General features: G+C 37.0%; 1 protein-coding gene across 3 annotated transcripts in view; it reads left to right on the top strand.

Annotated features, from left to right (window-relative positions):
- Nucleotides 1-27,708, top strand: part of Cdh6 (cadherin 6) — a 127,873-nt gene that overhangs the window by 73,279 nt on the left and 26,886 nt on the right. For all 3 annotated transcript variants that reach the window (XM_074077687.1, XM_074077685.1, XM_074077686.1), the window contains exons 3-4: nucleotides 23,960-24,254; nucleotides 27,431-27,550. In XM_074077687.1, the coding sequence (XP_073933788.1) occupies nucleotides 23,960-24,254; nucleotides 27,431-27,550 (415 nt within the window). The remainder of the gene's footprint in view (nucleotides 1-23,959; nucleotides 24,255-27,430; nucleotides 27,551-27,708) is intronic.

The raw sequence follows: 27,708 nt of genomic DNA, 5'->3' as shown, positions 1-27,708 counted from the left end.
GATATAAACGTGATGATCCAGGTAAAGATGTGGTGACTTTCTTCTAAACTGCATGGCTTGTTGGGGCAACTTTGAGCTGCTTAAGCATAAAAGCAGAGCTTGTTGGAAATTCAGAATCTCGAGCCCCACCCAGATCTTATTAAATCAAATGTACATTTTAACCAGGTCTCCAGTCAAATTGTTTGTACACTAAAATTTGAAAAATTCTGCTTTAAAACATATTTTGCCTGATTCTCACCTCTCCAGATATTCTGATTTAGTTGGTTTTTAATTAAGTACTGATTATTCTAATATGTTGTAAAATCTGGGAACCACTGACCTAGGAGGTTATTATTGCCAATCAGAGTAACAAAATATGGCAAGTTCAATGATAAAATGGATATCCACAACGCACTCCAGAAATATCAAAGAGAGAAACCAACCAGGTTTTGAGGTTCAACAGAGATTCCTAGAGGAGGTGATGATGCTTAAACCCATCTTAAAAGGAGAGCAGGTGTCAGCTCACACTGCAGAGAGACCATTGTCTGGACCTCCCAGTTAATTGGATACAGAAGCCAAAGGAGAGAGAGCCAGAGGTACAAAGAGTCAAAAATTTAGATTGAACAGCTAGGAGCAAAAGTGTCACTAATGATACAGAAAACACAAAGAGCTAAAGGGAAGAGTATTTGCTTTTGTACAAACAAAACTCCACTTGTGTTATCTCTAGCTATGTAAACTTAATGTAAAAAAGGGAGGAAAATGTAATTCCACCTTTTCAGAAATCCACACACCTCTGCCCCTGGGCCAGCTTGACATAATACAGCAAAATATAGTTGGTGTATAGTGTAACATTACATTTCAGATGAAAAGAACATAGCTGTAGATTAGGATTCGCTTTTAAAGATGTGGTACCCATTAGCACATCTGAGCCTTGAGAAGCAGGCTTAACTTTAGGTAAAGGTTCACAGTATTGTTAAATAGCCCACAGCAAAGTCCCCTACATTTTTTCTTCTTTATCCCCTCTTCTACACAATGTACACATTAGACAAGTTTCCACTAGAAGCACTTGAGATATTTTTACTTTTATAGCATACCAGATCTGTTTTTATGGAATTTAGTAAACTGTGTACTTTCATAAGTATTTTCTGATGTTAGCTTTTTGGAAATTGGTGATAGTTTCTTTTTTTTTATGGGAGGGGAGGTTCCAAATAGCTGAGACAATGTATTCTGCGTGAGGTTCTCATGTACAGGACTTCCTAATATGTCTTTCTCTTGAGTCTTTTTGTGTGTGCGACAGGGTCTCACTATATAGTCCAGGCTGGCCTCAAGCTCATGATCCACCTGCCTCAGCCCCACAAGTACTGGGGTTACAGACATGCACCAACCATGCCCGGCTTCTCTTAAGTCTTTAAAATTAATGTCTACCTAGTTCCAGGAAGCCACTCTTCTCAAGATAATTGGACAGTAATGTTTTATTGGCCCATAAAAATAAAACTTGTCAGTCATATGTACCTTTAAAATTAGGGATGAGCAATTATTTGTTCCTATAATTATGTAATCTAAATTTAGTAAACATGAAGCAACATTTTATCCATTCTGAAAGATCATTTAGTGCTCACTTCAGCAGCACATATACTGAAAGATAATTTAAAAGGTGCTGTTGTTAAAATATCACTTTCTTTTATTCCCATACTATTATCATTTTCTGAAAACAGCCTAAGCATGGGTAGAAACTTCCTGGCATTAATCTAATGGATGATTCAGAGCATAACCGAACCACCTGTTGCTTCAAACAGCAGCAGGTAAAGTGACGTCATAACTGGCCTTTTCTGAGCACTACTTTGTCCCAGACACGGTGCTAAGTAAGTACTTCAAGCATAGATTCTGCTGTGGCTTGGTGTGGTTTATCCCCACCAAAACTCATGCTGAATATACTCATCAGGGTAATGGTGTTGAGAGGTAGTGAGTCTGAAGAGGTGTTCAGGTCATGGAGCCTCCACCTTCACAAATGGGCTGACGTAGTTCCCATGAAACTGGATTGGTTACAGCAAAAGCAGACGATTATAAGGTGTCCAGCCTCCTTTGCTCCCTTTCTCTTGCACATGTCCCTGCTTGGTCTTCCACTTTCTGCCATGAATTGAAACAATGCAGGGTCCTCAGCAGAAGCCAAGTAGACACTCTGGTGCCATGCTCTGGGACTTTTCAGCCTCCAAACCCAAATAAACTTCTTTTATTTATAAATTACAATCTCAGGCATGCTGTTATAGCAACAGAAAACAGACTAAGACTGATCCTTACAGCAACCCTGATGCTTAGGTATGATTTATATCCTTGTTCTTATTGTACATATAAGTAAGCCAAGGCTCAGAGAAGCTAAATATTTCAGGTCAGACTGTACTCCTCACCACCTACTTATCCTATTAGTTTCCGTTTCCTGAATGTCCATTATTTCACAGAGCCATTGTGAAGCACAAATGGAAAAAAGAAAAAGAACGAGATTTGCATTTAGTGATTGCATTCCACTTGGTACTACAAATATCTACAGAGAACTTACCATGTGAAATCCAAGAGGAGAGAGAGAAAAAGAACTGTTTTTAAAGACTGCTTTTAAGGGGCCATAAAAATATGGTTGTGTATTATTAAACACATTCCTTTTTCTCTTGATTTTAATTTCCAGAACACATCAGTGATATTCAAAATAGTTATAATACGTGAGTGTTTTGCAATTAGACCAATTAGTGATCTTTTTGGTATTGTGATTTTTTAAGAAGTCTTTTTCTTTCTCTCAATAGCCTTCACTAAACTTCTGTTCTGGTTCAGTGGCCTGCAATAATCTTTTCTCTCTGAGTCACGGCAAATGCCTTGGGCACATCTTTCTTCCTCATCATTCAAATTTTATGCTCAGCCATTTAACATTTTTATATTTCAGCTGGCTAGTGTATTTAAGAGAGAGTGACTGCATACCCTCACTCATGGAATGTACTTTTTAATAATGTTTGGAAAAGTAACTTCACAGCTGCCAATGTTAGCAGTAATCTCCATTTTGTTTCTGCTGTTGAGCATCTGATTTCATGTTTTTAATGACAAAAGCTTCAATTTGCTACTTGATGCAAAGAACATGTAGCAGCAGTTTTCTGACTCTTACACTTCCCTCTATGCGTGGTAGCTCATGTGGAGAGAGAAAAGTTAGAATGTCTGACCTTGGTCATAAATCCAAACATGACTGCTCAACTGTCCAGGCCACAGAACAAGCAGAGCAACGTGCAGAACGCCAAATAAAAACCCCATCCTCCAACTTGCATGCTGGAGCTCTCTGCTTGAATTCAATGTGTTGTACAGAATGGAGGGATCAAGGTGAATAACAAAGATTTAAAAGTTCAGATCCCTTTTGCTTCTGGTGCAGCTATTTTATCTCCATGTTCCCTAAGTTCAGCAGAGCTAGAGGTTGTTGAAGGTCGTGGAGGCCTGCCATGCTTGTTGCAACAAATCTTCTGCATAGATATTGTTCAGTATTTCTTTATCAATTACCTTAATGAGGTGCTATTATTAAACTATGTGATTTGATTTGCACCAGAGTTCATATTTTTTGTCATATTATGGGCCTGACATATTATATAGGAATATAAATATGCAGAATGCCAACTTCCTCCTTATATTTCTTTTCAACAGAATCTCTAATTATGATTTTGATCATAATTAGATCAAAAATCAAATAATAAATTACTAACATAGTTTCTCAAATCATTGGGTTGTTTTGTTTTCTTTTCTTTTTATTGCTACTGATACAAAAAGCCAAAGATATATTGTAACTAGAATTAGGAATTGAATTTTTAGAGGCCCCTTACTTCCCTAGTCAAAATTAAAAGATGTTTTCCTGCTGGGCATAATGGCTCCACCCTGTAACCCTAGTACTTCGGAAGCAGAGATTGGGATATTTGTGGTTCAAGCCCAGTCCTGGCAAACAGAAACCCCATATCAACCAAGGGCTGGACACCAGGGTGAGCACCTATCATCACAGCTATGTAGGGAAGCTATGTAGGAGGATCACAGCCCATGCCTGCCCAGGCATAAAGTGAGACCCTATCTCAAAAATAAGCAACACAAAATGGGCTGGTAGAGTCACTCATGCCTGCTTAGCAAGCATGAGTTCCTGAGTTCAACCCCCAGAACTGCCAACCTAAACATGCTCTAATCATATATATACATGATATATACATATATCATATGTGCCTTCTTTTACCAAAAATAAAAAACCAGGTTTTGGTGATAAGTCCTCCCTTTGATAGCCTCCATCAAGTCTACAGATTGTTTAACTGTGCCATTGGAGCCTCAAGGAGGCCACTTTTTTTGTGTAGGTATAGGTTGCTGGTAGCAAACTCCACCTTCCTACGGATTTTACATTGTCTGTTACCAAGATTACAATGAAATGGTATTTTTGTGAGCATAGTAAATATATCAGTATTCTTTGAAAACCTGTCTTTCCCACTAGTATTAAAGAAGAGGTCAAAGGAAGTACAGAACTTCCCATAAGAGAACAAGAAATTTTTTATTGGCATTAGTAATAAATAAGTAAAAGTAGCTAGCGTTCCCAAAGGCCTGCATGAGGAATTAAAATTGGAATTATGGATCTAGAATCAGAAACATCATGTCATAAGAACGATTTTGGAAAATATAACTTCTTCCAGTTTTACCTTTATAGAGAATATGTATGCACAAGAAAAGAGAGGCATTTTAAAAACATTAAAATGCATATACTTTTGTATGAAATACATGAATAAATATTTTAGGTGAGTTTGTGTCTTTCAAAGGACTTGAGGGCAGTTTGGGGGCATAACAAAAGGCTTGAAATATCAGTTTGGATATGGAATTTAATGCTGACTAGAGGGAACGGAGATTGGAGTTAAGAAGGTAATTGAAGAAGTTATCTCGGTTATGGCATTTTTTAAAATAGATATGGAGAGAAAGTGCTTTTCATTCATTCAACAATTATTCACGAGAGAGTGTAAGTTAATAGCATAAGCTATGTTTGAGCCCCAGCTGCATTGCTGACTGCCTTGCAATACTGAGCAAGTTATTTAATCTCTTTCTGCCCCCCTGTTTCAACAGCTATTAAATGACAGGAGTAACAAAATTACTGAGGTGAAGATTAAATAAATTTATACACCGAAAAGGCTTAGAATGGGGGCTGGCGTGTCATACTTCCTAGGAAGGACTAAAGGGAAGGCTTGTATGAGGGGGAATATGCCCTGCTAGGAAATGTGCCTGCAGAAAACAGCAAAAATGAAGAGGAAAGAGAACAAAGATGTGCAAGGGATGATTTCACTGTGTCCAGGATGTTTTATGAAATGCAATGTTACAGGGAAGGTGGGACCAGAGCAGCTAAACTGCTGAAATATGACTGACTCACTGACAGCAATTCAGAAGGCTAGCTGCCTATGAAAATACCAGGTGGTTGTTATTATCCCAGCCAAAAATGAAATGCACACAACACTTAACATTATTTAATAATTCTGTTAACTTTGGTAATCCACTCTCCCACCATTACCAGGCTACTTATCACTTCATTTGAAAACATCATCACTTTGTACTGCAGTTTGAAGTTTGGGTTATTTCAGTTGTCAAGAAATAATAGAATCTGCTTAGGTCTTTTTATTTTCAATTAAAAAAAAAAGCTTAAGGCATACAACCATTCAAAAAATGACACTTACACTTGGGGCATGAAAATGTTTTACATTGGATTTGTGATGATAGTAAAGTTAAAATTAATATCATAATCTTATTATTGTACCAAAGTTTTATTGTGGGAAAATTAGTGTGGATTGAATTATTTAATTACTCTGAATGTTTCATATTCTTAACAGCAAAATAATTAATTCCTTGTTAACGGTTGAACTTTGACCTTAGATATATTAAGTAGTGTTTGATATTCATTTCCAGGGATGGTCTTCTTTTTTTTTTTTTTTCATTTTTCTTTTATTATTCATATGTGCATACAAGGCTTGGTTCATTTCTTCCCCCTGCCCCCACCCCCTCCCTTACCAACCACTCCGCCCCCTCCCTCTCCCCCCCCTCAATACCCAGCAGAAACTATTTTGCCCTTATTTCTAATTTTGCTGTAGAGAGAGTATAAGCAATAATAGGAAGGAACAAGGGGTTTTGCTGGTTGAGATAAGGATAGCTATACAGGGCATTGACTCACATTGATTTCCTGTGTGTGGGTGTTACCTTCTAGGTTAATTCTTTTTGAACTAACCTTTTCTCTAGTACCTGTTCCCCTTTTCCTATTGGCCTCAGTTACTTTAAGGTATCTGCTTTAGTTTCTCTGCGTTAAGGGCAACAAATGCTAGCTAGTTTTTTAGGTGCTTACCTATCCTCACCCCTCCCTTGTGTGCTCTTGCTTTTATCATGTGCTCATAGTCCAATCCCCTTGTTGTGTTTGCCCTTGATCTAATGTCCACATATGAGGGAGAACATATGATTTTTGGTCTTTTGGGCCAAGCTAACCTCACTCAGAATGATGTTCTCCAATTCCATCCATTTACCAGCGAATGATAGCATTTCGTTCTTCTTCATGGCTGCATAAAATTCCATTGTGTATAGATACCACATTTTCTTAATCCATTCGTCAGTGCTGGGGCATCTTGGCTGTTTCCATAACTTGGCTATTGTGAATAGTGCTGCAATAAACATGGATGTGCAGGTGCCTCTGGAGTAACAGTCTTTTGGGTATATCCCCAAGAGTGGTATTGCTGGATCAAATGGTAGATCGATGTCCAGCTTTTTAAGTAGCCTCCAAATTTTTTTCCAGAGTGGTTGTACTAGTCTACATTGCCACCAACAGTGTAAGAGGGTTCCTTTTTCCCCGCATCCTCGCCAACACCTGTTGTTGGTGGTGTTGCTGATGATGGCTATTCTAACAGGGGTGAGGTGGAATCTTAGAGTGGTTTTAATTTGCATTTCCTTTATCGCTAGAGATGGTGAGCATTTTTTCATGTGTTTTCTGGCCATTTGAATTTCTTCTTTTGAGAAAGTTCTGTTTAGTTCACGTGCCCATTTCTTTATTGGTTCATTAGTTTTGGGAGAATTTAGTTTTTTAAGTTCCCTGTATATTCTGGTTATCAGTCCTTTGTCTGATGTATAGTTGGCAAATATTTTCTCCCACTCTGTGGGTGTTCTCTTCAGTTTAGAGACCATTTCTTTTGATGAACAGAAGCTTTTTAGTTTTATGAGGTCCCATTTATCTATGCTATCTCTTAGTTGCTGTGCTGCTGGGGTTTCATTGAGAAAGTTCTTACCTATACCTACTAACTCCAGAGTATTTCCTACTCTTTCTTGTATCAACTTAAGAGTTTGGGGTCTGATATTAAGATCCTTGATCCATTTTGAGTTAATCTTGGTATAGGGTGATATACATGGATCTAGTTTCAGTTTTTTGCAGACTGCTAACCAGTTTTCCCAGCAGTTTTTGTTGAAGAGGCTGCTATTTCTCCATCGTATATTTTTAGCTCCTTTGTCAAAGATAAGTTGCTTATAGTTGTGTGGCTTCATATCTGGATCCTCTATTCTGTTCCACTGGTCTTCATGTCTGTTTTTGTGCCAGTACCATGCTGTTTTTATTGTTACTGCTTTGTAATATAGTTTGAAGTCAGGTATTGTGATACCTCCTGCATTGTTCTTTTGACTGAGTATTGCCTTGGCTATTCGTGGCCTCTTGTGTTTCCATGTAAATTTAACAGTAGATTTTTCAATCTCTTTAATGAATGTCATTGGAATTTTGATGGGAATTGCATTAAACATGTAGATTACTTTGGGGAGTATCGACATTTTTACTATGTTGATTCTACCAATCCATGAGCATGGGAGATCTCTCCACTTTCTATAGTCTTCCTCAATCTCTTTCTTCAGAAGTGTATAGTTTTCCTTGTAGAGGTCTTTCACATCTTTTGTTAGGTTTACACCTAGGTATTTGATTTTTTTTGAGGCTATTGTAAATGGAATTGTTTTCATACATTCTTTTTCCATTTGCTCATTGTTAGTGTATAGAAATGCTAATGATTTTTCTATGTTGATTTTATATCCTGCTACCTTGCTATAGCTATTGATGATGTCTAGAAGCTTCTGAGTAGAGTTTTTTGGGTCTTTAAGGTATAGGATCATGTCGTCTGCAAATAGGGATATTTTGACAGTTTCTTTACCTATTTGTATTCCTTTTATTCCTTCTTCTTGCCTAATTGCTCTGGCTAGGAATTCCAGTACTATGTTGAATAGGAGTGGAGATAGTGGGCATCCTTGTCTGGTTCCTGATTTTAGAGGGAATGGTTTTAATTTTTCTCCATTAAGTATAATGCTGGCTGTAGGTTTGTCATATATAGCTTTTATAATGTTGAGGAACTTTCCTTCTATTCCTAGTTTTCTTAGAGCTTTTATCATCAGGGATGGTCTTCCAATTTTACTTTAGCTATCAAATTTTAAAAGTATTTACTTTCAAATATTTATATTTTTTAAACTCTGCAAAACCCTAGATTACTTACTACCTCCCCAATGGTGCCTGTCAGAGATTTGCACATTGGAGACAGCCAAATATTATTTGAATTAATTGACCCCAAAAGATAAAAACCCATCTTGTTAGTCAGGCACTAGTGGCTCATAGCTGTAATCCTAGCTAGTTGAGAGGCTGCGATTGGGAGAATCACAGTTTAAGACCAGCCCAGGCAAATAGTTGATGAGACCCCATCTCCAAAATAACCACAGCAAAAGTGGACAAAGGTGTGGCTTAAGCAAACCCCTGAGTTCAAACACCACCAAAAAATAATCCATCTTGTTATCAAAAACTGCCTCCCAATTTTTTCTAGCTTTACTGAACTATTGTGTGTATTTAAGCTTATAATGTGATGTTTTGATATACATATGCAGTGTGAAATAACTACCGCAATCAAGCTTATAAACATATTTGTTGCCTCACAGTTACCATTTATGTGTGTGAGTGAAGTGAGAACATTTAAAACCCACCATCCTAGCCTATTTGAAGTACCAATACAGAATTATTAACTATGATCACCACACTGTGCCATGGGTGATGTAACATTTTGATATGCATACCATCCATAGTATTTTTGTCATTGAGTTGACAACTGACTATCTAAATTTCTTTAAAAGTTTGAGGATGTATTAGATAAAAAACATATAAGTAAAATTTATTATGAAAGTCCTATGGGAACTACTTTTAGAAATTTCACACCAAAGTGGCACAAATATTTTATGATATCACAGGAAAAAACTCAAACTTCCTTAGCGTAAACCATAAAAACTAAAGACAGCACAGTTGTATGTGCATAAACTAACAAGAAAAATGAAAAGAGAATATATAACAAATAATAATGTTGCATCATAAAAGTTGGATCCTTTAAGACGTTAATAAATAAAATCAGACAATATTTAGGGTCTTATAGAAGAAAGTTTGAAACAAAATGAGGGAAAAAAAACAAAATTGGTAAATGAAGCAAATTTCCTTTTCTTAAAATTCCTTAGAGGCTACTTCATATAGGCAATTAAAGAGTCCAGTAAAAGAAAAATCATTTAGGACCTGAGAATGTTGGTTACAACACTCTACACACACAAAAATTCAGCTGTAGAGAAAAGTATGAGAATACCAGGACAGAAAAATTCTATATAATGACCAATTCTCTCTCTTTTTTAACAAACTGTATCCTCTAATAAACATATTTAGAGTTCTCACAGGAAAAAGGGATCATTTCTGGAAAACATTCTCATTTTAACTCTTTCTATTACTTATAAGTACAGTTGAAATGAAAGAGGGCATGAAAAGAAAATTTTGTTTTAAAATAGCTATTCAAAACTTCAGCATGCTTGATTGTTTTCATATATTGTAAAATATAAGGATCTGACTTATTTCCTTAATTGATCAAGAATGTGGGGCTTAGTTATTTATTTATTTGGTAGTAGTGAGCATGATGGAGGAACAATGAAGGTAAATACCCTACAGGAAACCAACTTCTTTCTTATTAGCATTTATCCATTGTAAGGGGTTTCATTGTGACATTTCCATACCTGTATAAAATTTGCTTTAATCATATTCACCCATCTGATTATTCTTTTATATTCCCCATCCCCCCATCCCCTTTTCCACATTCTCTTCCATGTCCCCAGTAGTTCCCCTTTCACTTTCATGTCCTGCAGTATTGTGAATATTTTGAGTATTTGCTATTTTAAATAGTGCCTCAATAAACATAGGTATACAGGTATCTCTATAGTAAGCTACTTTGATATTTTGGGGTATATGTCCTGGAGTGGTATGACTGGGTCATAGGGAGGTTCTAGTCTTAATTTTTTGAGGAATCTCCTTGCTAACTTATATAATGGATGAACTCATTTACATTCCAACCAGCAGTGAATAAGGGTTCCTTTTCTCTGCACACTTGCCAGCATTTATTTCTTTCCTTGATGATAGCTGTTTTGACTGGGGTGCAATGAAATCTCTATGTAGTTTGATTTGCATTTTTCTGATGGGTAAGAATGTTGAGCATTTTTTATGTACTTATTGGCTATTTATATCTCTTTATTTGAAAAATGTCTGTTCAGTTCCATTGCCCATTTATTGAATTATTTTCTTTTTTATTGTTTAATTTTTTGAGTTCCTTATATATTCTAGATATTAATCTCCTGTGGATAAATTCCTGTCGAAGATTTTCTCCCATTCTGTAGGCTATGTCTTCACTCTTGGCTTTTTCTTTTGCTGTGCAAAAGCTTTTAAATGTTATGAAAGACAGAAAGGTAAAACAATTCCTGCTCAGGGATTTGTACCAGTGGGAGAGAGGAGGGCATAAGGAATGGGTGAAGGAGGGCAAATGTGATGAAAATACTATATATTCATGTATAAAAATGGAACAAAGAGACCTGTTAAAACTATTCTAAAAAGGGGGAGAGGGGGAATAAAGGAGAAAGATGGAAGGGATAAAACTAAACTAAGATACACTGTAAGCACTTTTACAAATGTCACAATGTACCCTCAGTACAATTATATTATACTAATTAATTAGTTATTTAAAATAAAACCAAAAAAAGAAGTCATAGAGAAAAAGAAAAGCTTTTAAATTTTATACAGTCCCATTTGTCAATTCTTGCTCTTATTTCCTGAGCTATTGGAGTTGTGTTCAGAAAGTCATTGCCTAGGCCTTATATTTTGAAGGGTTTCCCCTATGTGTTCCTCTAGTGGTTTCAATGTTTCAGATCTTAATTAAGATCTGTGATCCATTTTGAGTTGATTTTTATACTGGCTGAGAGACAAGAATCTAGTTTTAGTCTTCTACATGTGGCTATCCAGTTTTCCCAACACCATTTGTCAAGGAGGCTGTCTTTATTCTAATGTATGTTTTTTGGCACCTTTGTTAAGAATCAGATAGCTATAGTTATTTGGGCTTATATGTGTATATTCTATTCTATTCCACTGGTCTACATGTTTTTTTGTGTGTGTTTGTGCCATGCTAGTACCATATTATTTTGTTACTACAACTCTGTAGTATAATTTAAAGTCAGCAATTGACATACCTCCAGCATTGCTCTTTTTGTTCAAGATTGCCTTGGCTATCTAGGGTCTTTTGTGTTTCCATATGAATTTTAGGATTTTTTTTCTTTGAAGAATGTTACTTAAATTTTGATGAAGATTACCAAAAGCAATATGAAAAAGCAAAACAATTTCCAAGGCTATCTTATCCTATTTGTATCTTGAATGTTCTATCTATCTTCCCAACCACTTATGTTTTTTTTTTTTTTAAAGAGAAGGGGAAGGAGTTGTTTATGTTATACTAAAGTTATGATCTTGGTGAATTCCAGTCCACCTGCCTCTTAAAGAGAAAAAGAGTTTTAAAATCAAATCAAGAAAATCAAGTGACTTAGACAAACTTGAGTGGCAGTACTTTTTCAGTTCTCTCTCCTTTTTGACAGTCTAGACATCAATTCCTGAGTTTTAAAATGGTAATGTGGCAGACGGAATGTTAACCATCAAGTGACACCTGAAGAAGGAGCAGGTGCTGGATGGAGAGAGACAGAAAAGAAAACACAACACAAGAGAAATCATCTGAAAAGAGAAATCATTCCCTGGCAAGCTAAGAGGCATCCTGGATTGTATTTAGTAGAGTTTCATTGCAGAAAATTTATAATGAGATGAGGAACAGGGATATATTTTCTCACATTTTATCAGGCTCTAAGGTTTATAAAATGCTCTCAAATGCATTACTTGAGGAATCCTCAAGTAATCCGCATAACCACTTATTCAGTAGAGCATGATTCAGCCTTTTTGCATGTGAGTAAATTGAATCTCAAATGGGTCCGGGGAACACAAGGTCATTGCCAGCAGAAATACCAAGGCTGGGACTACAGTTCACCTGTCTTTATAGGGAAAAGTAGCAAAGAGGATTTTAGACATGGTGGCATATGAAACGCGCATAAATGCTTATAAGTTGAAGATCAGTAAAAAGAACACTCAAATTCATGGCACTAACAGCACAGTGAGGACACTTTCCTTAGCGTGATCACTGGACAATACCTATTTCTCTTCACTAATCATTTCTTAGTTCCCTTAAAAGAAAAAAAGGGGAAAGCTTTTGAAATCATTTAAGAGTTTATAACTGGTTCCAAAGCAAGAAAACCTAATAAATGAGCTCATAATCTCCTTGCCTAGAATTGCTCACCATTATTTCTTTGTATGAGCCAGTTATGGAATTCAATTTAATCATCATTTATTGTGCACATTCAGAATACTTGAGAGTTATGAATTTGAATAAGAAATTGTCCCTCTCTCAAGCAAACTACTTGTTTTATGAAGATAGAACTTCAATATTTTAGGTACTAAGTAAGAGTAAGCTTATAAGAATACAATATCCAGCCAAGCGCTGGTGGCTCACAGCTATAATCTTAGCTGCTTAGGAGATTGAGATCAGGAGGATTGTGGTTCCAGGTCAGCCCAGGCAAATAGTTCATGAAGCCCAACTCCAAAAAAACCAAAACAAATGGACTGGAAGTGTGGCTTAAGTGATAGCATTCCTGCAAGTACAAAACCCTGAATTCAAACCCCAGTCCAACCAAAAGAAGAAAACAGAATACAATACCCAATATATTTTATGCCTTTCAAGAAAAATGCATTTTGGAAAAATCATGTCTCAAATGTCTGCCTTTTATCTATTAATATTTCCCTCCAAGGCATATGTGTCAGAGAGAAGGAGAAAGAGGAGGCCAAGTGAGTGTGTGTGTGTGTGTGTGTGTGTGCGCGCGCAGGTGTGTGTGTGTGTGCACGCACATGTGTATACGGGTATGTGTGTGTCCTTAGATTTAGCAATTGCTGAAGAGATTACACTGTAAGGCAAAAACGTAGGATTATAACTGGTGAGTTACAATGCCTTACTAAATCAATTTTTGACTGGGTATCTGGCTCTTAGCTTGATTTACCACTGGCTTTTGAAAATGAAAATGTTAGAGTAAGCAGGAGCTGAGACTAATATCACAGTCTGCCAAGATGAGAAGGACTTTGGACTTCAAAAGCCAAGCAATAGGCAGTAAACAATGCCTTTTTGGGAAATAACTATACACAGTTAATAAACCAAAAAGGCATTTGTTTAATTGATAAATCCCAAGTGAACAATAACATCTATTACAGTTTTATCATTTGTGCCAATAGAATTTACAAATAACTTAGCCTGGGGTTTAATATAATAAATACAATGAATCCAAAAATGTTTATAGTCATTTTGGGGAGTATTGCTTTGGCAATATGCTCTGATGAGAAAAAGCATACACTTTGGAGCCAGGCAGGTTTTGGTATCCTTCCCGGCTCTACCCTTAACTCTGAGTAAATTAATTAACCTCTCTGACCTCAGTTTCCTAATCTGGAAAAAACTGAGGAACTAAAGGTTATCTCCTGGGGTCATTTAGAGGATTAACTGTTTTAACACACAGAGCATTCCTGCAGAACCTGATGCATAGTAAGTGTTCAATAGGGCTAGTTTTCTTCTGTTCTGTTAGGATTCTTGAAGTTTCATGGCTAGTTTAGGTTTAACTTGGCTTCCAGAGATAAGGAGCTTTGGTTTTCTATTGCTGCTAAAAAATTACCACAAATCTAGTGACTTAAAACAATATAAATGTATCTTTTACAATTTTGGAAGTCAAAAGTCTGAAATGGGTTTCTTTGAACCAAAATCAAGGTTGCCTTTTCAGCTTTTAGAAGCTACCTGCATTCCTTAGTTTTATGGCCCCTTCCTCCATGTCCAAAGCCAGAAGCATAGCATCTTCAAATTCTCCCCATCCCCTCTCTTCCATCCGCTTTTATTATCACATTTCTTTCTGTAACTCCAACTTTCCCCTACCTCTTTCCCTCATGAAGAACCTTGTAATTTACTGGCTCACCAGGGTAAATCCAGGATCTTCTCCCATCCCAAGGTCCTTACCTTAATCAATTAAGTGCTAAGTCCTTTTGACATGTAAGGTAACATAGTCACAGGTTCTGGGAATCCAGACCTAGAATCCTTTGGAGAGGACCACTATCCTGCCTACCAACAGTATTATAGCACTAAAGTTTTGTTCATTTAATAGTCTGGTACTTTTGACATTAAATCCAAGCTTTTGAGTGTAAAAGATAAATGTCAAGGGAATTAATAAATTTCTCCTGCCTGTAGACTTAAAATTCTTTTGCTTTTAGTACTTTGTCAGAAATTCTCTTCCACATTTCAACACAAGGTCTGTTTCAGTGGTTATTAAATGTAACAATAGAGGATCATGCAGCATCTCTGCAAATTCAGAACCCCTTATATTATTTAAATGTATTGTGAAAGTAATAGATACACATTGAGAAGAAAGTTGGAAGGACAAAATGGATGGATGGATACATACATACATACAATCAGCATTCTCAATTCTGTGCTCCCAGGGACCATTCAGTAATATCTGGAAACAATTTTGGTCACCATACTTGAAAAGGTACTACTGGTATCTACTAGGTAAGGACCAGGGATGGTACTAAACATACTGTTATACACAGGACAGCATCCTAAACAATTGTCCAGAATAATATGTCAATGGTGCATAGGTTTAAAAAATAAGAAATTAGATAGATCTTTGTATCTTAGCACTTACATCATTGTTTGGTGTGGCATAAGTGTTTAATGAGTGTTCATAGAATTAAATGTAAAGATCCATGGGAAAAAATTTTTAAAGCCCATCTGCTATTATTACTTTCTGAAATCTCAGCCAGAACAATTACCAAATGATGAATCATATCAGAGAATGCTTTAAAGATAAACTATTTCCACTATTCTAAAAATCAGCTAGATTATTTATATTATGTGGGAAATAAAACAGTATAATGGGAAAAGAAAATGGAATATGGAAGCAGCCCTATCCTAGGTTTTGTCAGAGAAAATGAGATTTTTCTAGATTTTCTTAGATCTCACATTCCTGGCTATCAAACACACAAACACAGTCTCCTTTCTACTAATCTAAGATGTATAACTGAGGTCCCCTAGGGGAGCAGCAGCAAGATTGTGGGTAAAAGTGGAAGCAGAATGCTTTGTTTCCATTTTCCTTTACAGCAGTATGTGGTCAGGGAGAAGCCCTATTTCATTCCTAGTAGCCTTCCAGGACTTCTGTAGGGAAAGAGGGAAGTGGATTGATCCCATAGATGGACCAAGGACAAAGCAATCTTGTAGTGAGGACCACATGTGCCACAAGCAATAAAGAAGTCCAAGCCAGACCTCAGAAGGGTATGTGATGCCAGTGGGTGAGGGGAGCAGGATGAAGCTAGTTGCCTTGAATCCCTCAGAGCCAAGATCAGGAATCCACCTGCCAAAACCACATGCCAGTGAGGAAAATCATGGATGAGATATACTGATCAGAGACTAGGGCATCAGTGGGCAATACAATAACTCCGTTGGGTAAAAAAGTTACCAAATTTCCTGTTGACACAGCCATGTGGGTTCTGCTCCTTTACATACCCAAGTGTCCTACTAGACTGGATCGGAAGCAGAAGAAAGAAAGCAGAGTGACTGGCATTTATCTTAAAAAGTTGTCTAAAAATGACTATATTATTGAATCAGGCAGTACTTTATTGAATTGCACTGAATTTTTGACTCCATGTTCAACCTATATTGAGTTCTTAATGTTCAGTGGTACCAGACCTTGAGGGATAAGCTACTTAAAAAAAATAAAGAAAGAAGCTGGATCTTCCCTTGCACATCTGAGTGCAATGTGAGAAAATATGTGACCCTGCAACTTAACGAAAGGAGTGTTTCTATTTTTGCTGACTTTATGGCTTTCATTACCCCAGACACATACTCGGCCTCCTCTGATTTTTCTCCCACACTAAGTTTTAAAACAATGCTATGCACTCATATGTTTGCTAAAGTCATTTATTCACATCAGTAATCTAAGCTTCTCTAATAAGTCTTCCTAAACCATCAAAGAGCTCATACATTCCCTGGTTCCATCTTACCAATTTATAAGCTCTTTCTATGCTGTTCTCAGCTGTTTACTCACCTTGTTATTGCTAACTAATATACAATAATAGGACTCAAGTATCTAATTTCTGCTTTTATTCTGTATCTTTTATATATGAGTCAGTATTTTCAAACCTAAATTGAAAGTTTATAAAAAACAAGTATTAGATGTTTTTAAGCATTGCCACATGCAGCTCTTCTTTACACCAATAAATATTTTAAATGGTCTTGGTTGACAAAGTTAAATTACTTTATAATGGAATGATGCTTCTGTGAATTGGAGCATTTTCCATTAGTTTCTACACAGGGATATACTTCCAATACGTCTCAGTAAAACCTTTCCACTTTTTCACTATTAGCAGATGACCTCTGACCCAACACCCAATGTATTTATGGTGATCAACTAACTCAGTCTACTTAAAACTGATCTGTTCTTGCAAACAAATCCAACACAAGTTGGCTTTATTACTGTATTGAAGATTAGTTGAATACCACAGAATGTTATTCAGATCTAAAGCAATAACTTGAATTACTCTTTCAGATTGCTCAGATTAGACCGTGTGTCTAGTGTTTGATAATAATTGCTGAATTAGCTGACAGTTTCAGGATTGTGTATATTCTTGGTATACAGAGTCAAGAAAGAAAGGAGTTGGAGGACACTAAGTTTATTGATTATCTGCTGTGTGCCAGAAACCTTCATTGATAATTAATACCTTACCCAAGTTAATCTTTACAACATTCATTTACTGTTTGTAGTCACTAAGTGTTGAGGATTTAGAGTGTGCCAGTATATTGGGCACTGAGAATACAGAAGTGATATCTTCCTCCCTGAACTTGTGATCTAGGTAGGAAAACAGCTATAAAACAAGTCTTTAAAAAAAAATAGAACATGCTGGTGACTCAGTGGGGAGTGAATTGAGAGAACACAGGAGGAGAATCTAACTCAGTCTAGTGGCTTAGAAAGGGCTTCCCTGAGGAGATAAAGATTAAGCAGATCTAACAAATAGGTTGGATTAACCAGGTGAAGATGCTAAAAGGGCTTTATGCCAAGGGGACCGCATGTGAGAGGACCTAGATATGAAAAGACTAATGTACTTTCAGGAAACTGTAGACTGTGGCTAGAACAAGAAGAGTTAAAGAAAGAATGATGGCTAATGAATGAGAGAGAAGCAAAAACTGTGGTGGTCTTCTAAGGCCATGTTAAAGAACTTTATGAGTACAGAGATGGCACTAAAGAATTGAATTAGAAGAGTAACATCTTCAGAGTTGATGTATTGTTAAATTGTTTTAGAGACAAACATAAAAAAAATAGAAAGCAAGAAAGTCTGCATGTGTGTTTGAGGGCCTCCTTATAAAAAGCCAATAAGAAATGGTGGTGGTATGGACCAGGTTGACAGCAATGGGAATGGAGAAAAGTAGTGAATCAAGATATATGTAAGAGACAGAATGACAGGAGTTGGTGTCTTCATGAATATGGGGATGAAAACAGAGTGGGTGATCTAGGTTGACTCAATGGTAGTCTTTTCAGAGATGGGACACACAAAATGAGGGAAACAATTGACAGAAAATGTGATGCATCATTTGGGACATACTGAGTGTAAATAACCTAAGATACTTGCCTGGGAAGCAAAAATACCCTTGACTATGGATCTCAAGAAAATGGTCTGCCCTGAGGATAGATATATAGATATATATAAATTTGGGCATTGATGGCATGTAGCTAGTAGTTGAATCTATGAAAATAAATAGATGATCTCATTTGGGGGCGTGTGAAGGCCTACGAGGTAAACCTAACTAAGGGACACAAACATTTAAGGAACAGGGGAAGAGGAGTAGCAGCAAAGGTTAATTATTATGCAAACTATCCTATGGAGGTCAGAATGAAAACTAAGATAAATTGATTAATCTGCTAATTAAAATAAAAGTTAAAATTTGGACCCAAATCTTTCCACTTTGAAAATCCACCTTCTGAATGCTTCATGTTTATAAATGCAATATAATTTATGGAGGGTTTTCTTGAGCTGAGCCCCTATTAACCATTTAACATACATTATTTATTAATTTTTAGAACAACCTGCTTGTAAATGCAATATCAGTATCATTCCCACACTGTAGATGAAGAGACAGAGACTTATGACACTACTGTAGTCCAAAAACCACACTTTGAGAAGTACTGAGTTAATGGAAAGGCAAAACTACTGCAACAACAACAAATAAAAGAACCTCAAAAATAATGGTTGAAGCCAGGCATGGTGGTTCACGTCTGTAATCACAGTTACGTGGGAAGCGTAGAAAGAAGGATCACAGTCCAGGCTAACAAGCCATGTGCCCACCTGAACCATTAACTAGTATGGAAGAACCAGAGAGGGAGTGCTATGATTTGGATCTTGACTGTCTTCCAAAGGCCCAGGTTTTGAAGGTGTGGTCCTAGCCTCCAATGCCTTTGGGAGGTGATGGAACCTTTAGGGGGTGTGGCCTGCTTGGAGGAAGTTAGGTCATGGTAAACAGGCCCTTGAAGGGAATATTAGGACCCAGCCCCTTCCCCTTGCCTTCTTTGCTTCTGGCCATCATGACATCAGCAGCTTCTTCTGCCACACACTCCTGCCATGATCTTCTGCCTCATCACAAGCCCAAAGCAATAGGGCCAAGAGACCATAGACTAAAGCTTCTGAAACTGGGCCAAATTAAACCTTTCTTCTTGGTAAGCTTAGTAACTCAGGTATTTTGTTATCATCATGTAAACTGACTAACACAAAGAGTTTGAACAATGCATGTTCCCCTCAACCTTTTCATTATTATTTTTTAAATAGTTATTGGATCTAAATTAATTAACACACACTAAACCATTAGCATTCAAATATGCCATAGTAAAATATGAAATCGGAAATTTTATTAAAAGATATTTTATTTACCTAATCCTATAATTTCTAAAACAGACTATCTAATCCTGGCCATACACTCTAAGCAAGGTTTAATTTCTTCCTAACTCTACCCTGGTCTTCCTGACCTTCACAATATTACGTTGATTTATTAGCATCATGTATCCATGCATTATATACAAAGATGTAGGAATATCTACAAGCATCCTTAGGTATATTAAATTCAATAAAGCTTGAACATGGCATAACCTGATCATAGATTTAGTACCTAATTTAAAATGTTAGGCAGCCTGTTTAGCACACAGACATTCTCTCTGCTTTAACTTCATTTCTCCACCTCACCCCAAGTCACACAGTCATTTCACCACAGCTGTTGTCATTGTCCCAGAATGTTTCAGATAACAACCTTTCTTTAAAGAGCCATGTTACCTCTGCACTAGACTGTAAAACATATTAGCCACAATTCATGTTTCCTTTCAGACAAATATCCCATATTCCTTCTCTAAATTACTTTCTGGCCCTTCTAGGAACATCTGAGCCATTTCAGTAAGGTTGGTTTAGATTGTTTTCTGTCTCAACAATGCATATGTTTAGAAGACTCAGTTTGGTCACTGACTCAGTGACTCACAGGAAGTGACAGTGATAGAGCAGCATTAGCTGGCTTCATAGACCCTTAAAAATCTATACAATTGCAGTTAGAGCCTTAAATTTAATTCAAAATTAAGTTGGGAGTTGGCGTACGTAACAGATGAAAGGCTGCTGTGTCCCCAGGGACACAGCACTGCCAGCAAAGGTACTGCCACTGCCTGATGTCACCCTCCATGGGGCCATGCTGATAAACACAAATTCCTGTGTTTATTTGCCAAGACACCACATTAAAAAAAGAAGAAGAAGAAGAAAAGAAAGAAAAAAATTTATAAAGCGAACAGAGAAACAAACAGACCAAGAGCTCCTTCTGGCTCAGAATGGTACAGATACAGTAGAACAAAGTTCTGTGAGCCACAGGTGACTTTGGAGGGAAGTGGATAATTTTTACTTGATGGTGAATCATTAAAAGTGAACCAGACGATTAAACTTAATGGAACAGCCACATTAAGCTGAAATTAGTAAAAACAAGCCTCAAGCAGTCTACAACCTTTTATTTGTTGTTGTTAAACTTCTGTCTTTTACAGTGGCCATGATGAATGACATCACACACAAAAAAATCCAATTAAAATCTAAGTGCTCAATAAACCCCTAATGTCTGGGTTGTTGCCACCATTTTCAAAGGCACTGAAGTCTTCTGTTTCCTTTCTCCCCAAGAATAGAGAAAGAACTGGCCCCAGGGGAGCTAAGGGAAGAGGAGGGGAGTGGTGAGAGAAACAAACTCCTGGAGGTTTCTTCTGTGTGCAGAAGATATTTGAGTCAGACTCAAATATCACACCTTGTGGAGAGAAGGGGGAGAAAAGGTTAAATTGTTTTATTATCAGACAATGCCTGAGTGAAGAGATGCATTTTCCCACACGTTTTCAAATATTGATAAATCAGAATTGTGATCTGCAAGGCAATCCTGTTCACACTCTTTTTTGGCATCTCCTCTGGGCCTTTATATTGTCTAGGGTGTTTGTTCTATAAGTCATCCAAATGGTCTCTCCTGACAGCTAAAAATAAGTTTCTGATTACTTTGACCTGAATAAATCTTGTGACCAGCTGTGGTATTCACCTACTAAGTGTGCAACAATTACATATTGAAAATGATGAAAGAACCAGCCAAGGAGAGTCTGTAATCCAGTGAGATACAGAATATAATAAATCACACGTAAAGACAGCAATTGCCACCAGGTAGAAGAATACTGGCTTTTGATAACATATTTTACGTCAGAGATATGGCGTGTTCATAAAATTGGGTTTTCCAAGTTCTCAAAACAAAGTTCTCAAAGTCAGAATAAGTACAAATACACGCTGATCATGAACTAAGAGAATGATAGTAGGAATATCTAACCTGGAAGGCTTTTTATAGTTAACAAAATTTTTAATTTTTATAATTGATATCATGCTTTTATTGCATGTTTATGTGACAGTTATTGTGGCACTTGTATAAGGTCTCTTATTAGAGCTTCACAGTGGCTACAGTCCTGTGGCTTTTACTATCTATCCTCCCTTTACTGCTAAGGGTCCTGGCTCAGGGAGGTGACTTGGCTCTGCTGTGATCTCACATTTGGTGAGGGACAAAGCATGCATGTACATGGCACCCTCTGCACTGTACCAGGCTACTGACCACAGCTGCCCTGGAGCAAGAATACGAAGGGCACAGGCATCGGTTGCTTTAGTTGTGACTTAATGAAATGAGTTTTTAAAAGCACTCTTCCGTCATTAAAATCTGACAATGGAGAGTTAAACTTTCCCCAGTGGCTCTTTCTGCGTCATCATGGTTCCATCGTTTTCTTAGCATATCACATTACACAAATCATGGAGTGTTCTTATTTTACATTTCTTATGGAATTTGCCTCACTTCTTAGCAGTTTCCTCTCTGTTCCCATCTATCGTTCATTATTTCTGCCAAATTGCTTTCAAAGCTACTAATTGTGTGAATAATATTCTCATTTTCAAACTCCTCAATTATCTCTCGTACTGTGGCATTGGACACAGTTTCTCTATCTCTGAAAAAGAAAATTGCACCAAATACTCCATAGGGAATCTTCTAAGATTAGAATTTGAGGGCAAGCCCCTCAGATGGGCTGGATATGACTTTGGAAACACTACATAAACTTGAACTCTGGGTTTCTTGCCTCTACTGTGATGGATCAAAGTAATTCAGGATCACACACAGAACAGGTCTTTCTTGGAAAATTAGTCCTGGAGCATACCTATATGTGTTATACCCAAAAAGGATACATTAAACAAGAAACTTCCAGAAAGCTAGATCAAATAAGGTCAAGTACAGTTCCAAACTGCAGACATTCATGGCCTTTAATATGTTAGCAGGTGAGAAAGAGGTGGAATAAGAAGTGGTTCCCAAATGTATACACAAGACCCTCTTCTCTCTGCATTTGCTATACATGATATTCCATAGAACACACTTTTAGAAAGGTGGGTGAGATGGTTTTCTAAGCCCCTTGTTGCCCTGAAAATCCATTTTTAGATGTGTCTGTAACACTTCTTGGAGTATTCTGCATGGTATTAATCAGGACGACACTGAGTTGGTTTACCTGTTGCTGTTGCCTTTGTTGTTGTAACATAGCAACTCTGTTTAGCAGAGCTAAAACAAGACAGAGACTAGCAGCCTTCCCCCTGCAACTAACTTGTCTGTGTATCACTGGTACCTATGATGCAGGCTCTTAAGTTGTCCTTCTCAACAAAAAGTACTTTTTGAAAATTTATGAACAGAGATAGATTATCCAAAGACCTAAACTTTTACTGGATAGGGGAAAAGAAACAGAATTAAGGAAACAACAGGAATTCCACACTGTGGAAATGATCTTTGGGATAGAAAACAGTGGTTTACTTTTCCAATACAGAAGAGCATCTTCCAGTTCTATCGCAGCCTAGTCTTTGTGTAATTCAATCCTTTACCTAGACCCATTTCACTGATGTAAGTCATCAGAGCTCTGGTTGAATTACCATCAGCACAGGAATCTTACTACCTCATACATATATTCTTTTTTCCCTTTATTTTTGTGCTGGGTGGGGGTACATTGTAGCATTACAAAGTTCTTACAATGTATCAAATAGGTCATACTTGAATTCACCCCCTCCTTCGCTCTTCTGTATTCCCCCACTCCCATTTCTGGAATAGTTTCAACAGGTATCATTTTTGCATTTACGTACATGTGTACACATTTTTGCACCATATTCACCCTCCTACCCCCTTTTCCCCCTTTTTCACTACCTCCCCCTCCCAAAATACCAGCCGTACCCCGCCCCAGCAGGACCTGTTCCTGTTTCGCCCTCCTGTTCTTATAAGTTATGCAGACTATTTCAACTTTAGGCTGTACCTATGTACAGGGTTCTTTCCTATTTTCTACTAAAATCTGAATGTTAAATGTCATTGTTCCAAGTGATGTAACTTATCTAGTAAGGTGGTTTTCCATTGTTCATGACAGCACTTAGGCTATCTCAGTGTCTTTGAGTGGGGTTTCATAAATAAATGAATATCACGGCCTCTTGGAAAAGGTCTGATGATCTTCATCACCACAAATCCAAGGACACCGCTAACTTTCCGAAATTCACCAAGAGGTGGAATGTACTCAGGTCCCGCTGACTGGGAATCAAAGTCCCTCTTCAGTAGTTTGTCATTTGTCTCGTGTGTGTGCATACAAATGAGGAGCAGAGTGAATTAGAAGAGAACTGTAGTGAAAATAGTTTTATTCCAGCCAGGCTTCTATGTCCTTGAGCATATCACTGTTGCTCTGGCCTTTAGCTTTCACATCGCCAAACAAGTTTAAGGAAACATGGTCTTTAACGAGTGACATTTACTACTGAGGAGTTGTAAATAATAAAATGGAAAAGCCTGTATGTCAATGGGATTGAATGAAAGTTAACATAGCATGCATTGTAAAGACAAAAACAATTTAGGATCACACGCTTGACTTTTGCTTTCTTTAATTCTTCTTTCTACACTAGTTACATTCAGACCAGGATAGAGGAGATGGATCACTTAAATACATCCTTTCAGGAGATGGAGCAGGAGATCTCTTCATTATCAATGAAAACACAGGTGACATACAGGCTACCAAGAGGCTGGACAGAGAGGAAAAACCTGTTTATATCCTTCGAGCTCAAGCTATCAATAGAAGAACAGGGAGACCCGTGGAGCCTGAGTCTGAATTCATCATCAAGATCCATGACATCAACGACAATGAGCCAATATTCACCAAGGAGGTTTACACAGCCACTGTCCCTGAAATGTCTGATGTCGGTGAGTGAGATGTGATTTCAGCCAAGAACTGGATCTTCACTAGTGCATCCTGAGCCAAATTTACTGAGATGAAAGAATTTAGATGCTAAATTACAAAATTACCATATTTTCAATCAACATACAACCTTTTTATAACTGTACCTTTGTTGCTTAATATTACTGTAATCTCATCTTGTGACTATTTTTAAGAAACCAGCATTTTGTCTAATGATAAGGGTATGAAAATGGCAGAGAGGTAGAAGGTAGAAAGGGAGACCATCTTGTCTGCTTTCTCTCCCACTTTATTTCTTGGGCTGAAAGACAGCAGGCTTTTCTCTTTCTCTCAGCCCATGTCACTATGGGTTCCAGGGAAGGACCTCCCCAGTGGAAGGCAAAATTTACAGTTCAGTCTAAGGAACAGTGATAGTTGCTTTAAGTAACTACAAATTTGGGAAAGACATTCCAAAAATATTTTTATTTCGTAAACAATAAACAGATGGTGGGAAAAAAGAGACATTTATGACATTAATATGGTGAATTAATATTTTATGCACAATTTCACTACCAACTTTAAGTTCAATTTATGTGGATTTAATTTGTTTAAATTGGAAGGACATAAGCAGTTTAAATTAACAAAAAATCTTATGACATCACTCTTAGAAACATTATCATGGGAGACAGTGACAAATTCTAAACTACTTAAATAAAGGGTCATTTTTATTTTCACTTTGTCAAATTCAAAAGGACTAAAATTTCATAATAACTTTTCTGAATGTGTCAATCAACTATCAGAGACATTGTAGCTTACAGATCCAAGACTTGGAAAATCTCCAACCCATGGAAGTAATTATAAAACATTAAAATTTTTCTCATGAAAAAATTTCTCGTCTTATTACTTGGAACCAGTTTGTTTTGTTAGAAAAAAAAAACCACAAGCCATAGCCAAAGCAAACAAAGGGCATGGAATTCTTTTAACAGGAAGGTTGGTTTGTTTATTTTTCCTGTAGGTGGTCAAAAGCAGAAAGTTAATGCGGGATAGTTACCAGCACTACCCAGAAAAACTGCGTGATGTGCTGCCCAACTCTAGGGAATTCTATTCACTTTTAAAGCCACTAAAGAATTAACTGTGTATCACAAATATTTGGGGATGGCTGGCAGTAATAGGTCTTGAAAAAGGGAAGACTATTTTTTTTCTGATTCACATGCAAGCACACTAATGTTGATAATCATCATTATGCTAAATCTATATTATTGTAATATATAATACATCTTTCAAAAATTGCATAAAGGTAGTAGGACACAGCAGAGGATAAAAATGGACTTGGGTGTCAAACAAACCTAAATTTGAAACTATCTCCACTAATAACCAGCAGTGTAGCCTTGAGCAAATTACTTGATTTCTATGATCCTGATTTCTTTGATCTTTCAGTTCTGTATCTATAAAACATAAATAATAAATGTCTACTCCTAGGGTTACCAAGAAGATTAAATAAGAAAACAAGTACAGAATCTGGCAAGTGCTAGGCACTTAAAACATACAGATAATCATATTCTGAAAGAGATCAAATTCTATATTAATACAAATAAGAACTTAGGTATTTGTTGACTTCTGTTAGCTTGCCTACTAAAATAACAAAATGCAGGGCTGGTAGAGTAGTAGAGTGCCTGCTTAGCAATTTTTAAGGCCCTGAGTTCATACCCCAGTCTCACTAAAAAATGTATGAAAACAACACAGTGATCTCATTTTCTCTACCTCCCTTGCCAAATTATAAGGGCGAGTACTGTGCCTCATGCATCACCATAATATATCAGAGCATCCAACCTAACATAGTTCACCCTATGTGCTCCATAAATGGAGTTGGTTATATATTACAGAAGCAGTTTCAAAATTCTAATATTCCCTAGATGGAAGTTCTCTACCCTTTTCACAGATAGAATTCTAGCAGTGTGCTTACTGCTTATCTTATAGGAAAATCAAAAGCCAGCCATAATATGATCTTAATCAGAGTCTTCTCCTTTTTGGAAGTCACAGATCCCTTTGAAAATCAAATATAATCTATGTATCTTCTCTCTAGTGAAATAAACATGTAAACATACACATGAAAATTGGCATGAATTTCAGGGTGGATAGGGATACTTTGAAAGTTATTAGGTGAGTGTTATCCCCAAAATAAGAATACTAATCTAAAATGCAATAGCCTTCTTTATATATTTAGCTATAACCATCTTTTGAAATTACAGCTTCCAGATGTTTCCTCTCTGCTGTTCCAGTTGATTCTTTATTTGATCTTTTAAGACTCAAAGTCTTTCAACCTCTTGGAATTATCAGATAGATTTATTGTTTAGGATGGCAAATAACAAGAAAACCCACTCAAACTAGTTTAAACAATATAAAGGTATTTTTGTTTGCTTGCTTGCTTTTGGTGGCACTAGGGTTTAAACTCAGGGTTTTGTGCTTACTGGGCAGATGCTCTACCACTTGAGCCACCCCTTCAGCCCAATAAAAGCACTTACTTAGTCCAAACGTAAAGTAAGCTTTGGATAGATTTGATCTGGAATCTAGCTGCTTCTTGGTAGCTTTCTATCGTATTCAGTTGAGTCCTCAAGCTGGTAGTTCTACAAAAAATAGCAGTTCACAAAATAGCAGCTACATTTGTGGCGTCACATCAGTACACTACCATCCAGGAAGAAAGAACATTGATGACACAGATTATCTAGAAAATCTTCAGTGACCCCCCTGAGTGGACAACTCATAAACTAATTCCTGGGGCAAAGTAATGTGAGGTGCTAATTAACTTAAAGAATCACTGCAGCAAGAGTCCAGTCAAGGGCTGGGATTTGGCTTCATGGTAGAACAACTTGCCTAGCATGCAGGAGGCTCTCTGTTTGATACCCAGCACCACAAAAAACAACCAAGAGTCCAGCCAAATTCTGTCATTGGACATGTGTTGGAACCAGTTCCACCCACAGTCTGATAATTCCCATGCTCCTCTTCAACCTAATCCTTACAATATTTATTAATGTTGGTCTCATCCTTTCAGAGTGAAGAATCCAAGGTTTTTTAACCTACCAGTGTACTGAAGTTCTCCACTCCTTTGCCCTGATAGCTGTGTACAAAATTAAGATCATGCTTTCTTTTTGTGCAAGTATACCGAGGAATCTTAATTTGTTTTCAGTTTATGTTTCTGTCATTACAGGCACATTTGTTGTTCAAGTCACTGCAACAGATGCTGATGATCCAACATATGGGAACAGTGCTAAAGTTGTCTATAGTATTCTACAGGGACAACCCTATTTTTCAGTTGAATCTGAAACAGGTTAGAATTCACTTTTGGTCTTCTTTTCTACACTCTGTAAACTTTAATTGACATGCTCAGCTGAGCTAGCATATTTTTTAATAAAAACAATCAGTGTGATTGAATTTTCTTGTATTTCTCTGCCAAATACTAATGATATATTTGTAAGCATGACATCC

This window comes from Castor canadensis, chromosome 6, assembly GCF_047511655.1.
Source record: "Castor canadensis chromosome 6, mCasCan1.hap1v2, whole genome shotgun sequence".
Lineage (NCBI taxonomy): Eukaryota > Metazoa > Chordata > Mammalia > Rodentia > Castoridae > Castor > Castor canadensis.
Note: the sequence above shows the minus strand (reverse complement) of the source record. Positions and strands in the feature narration are given on the sequence as shown.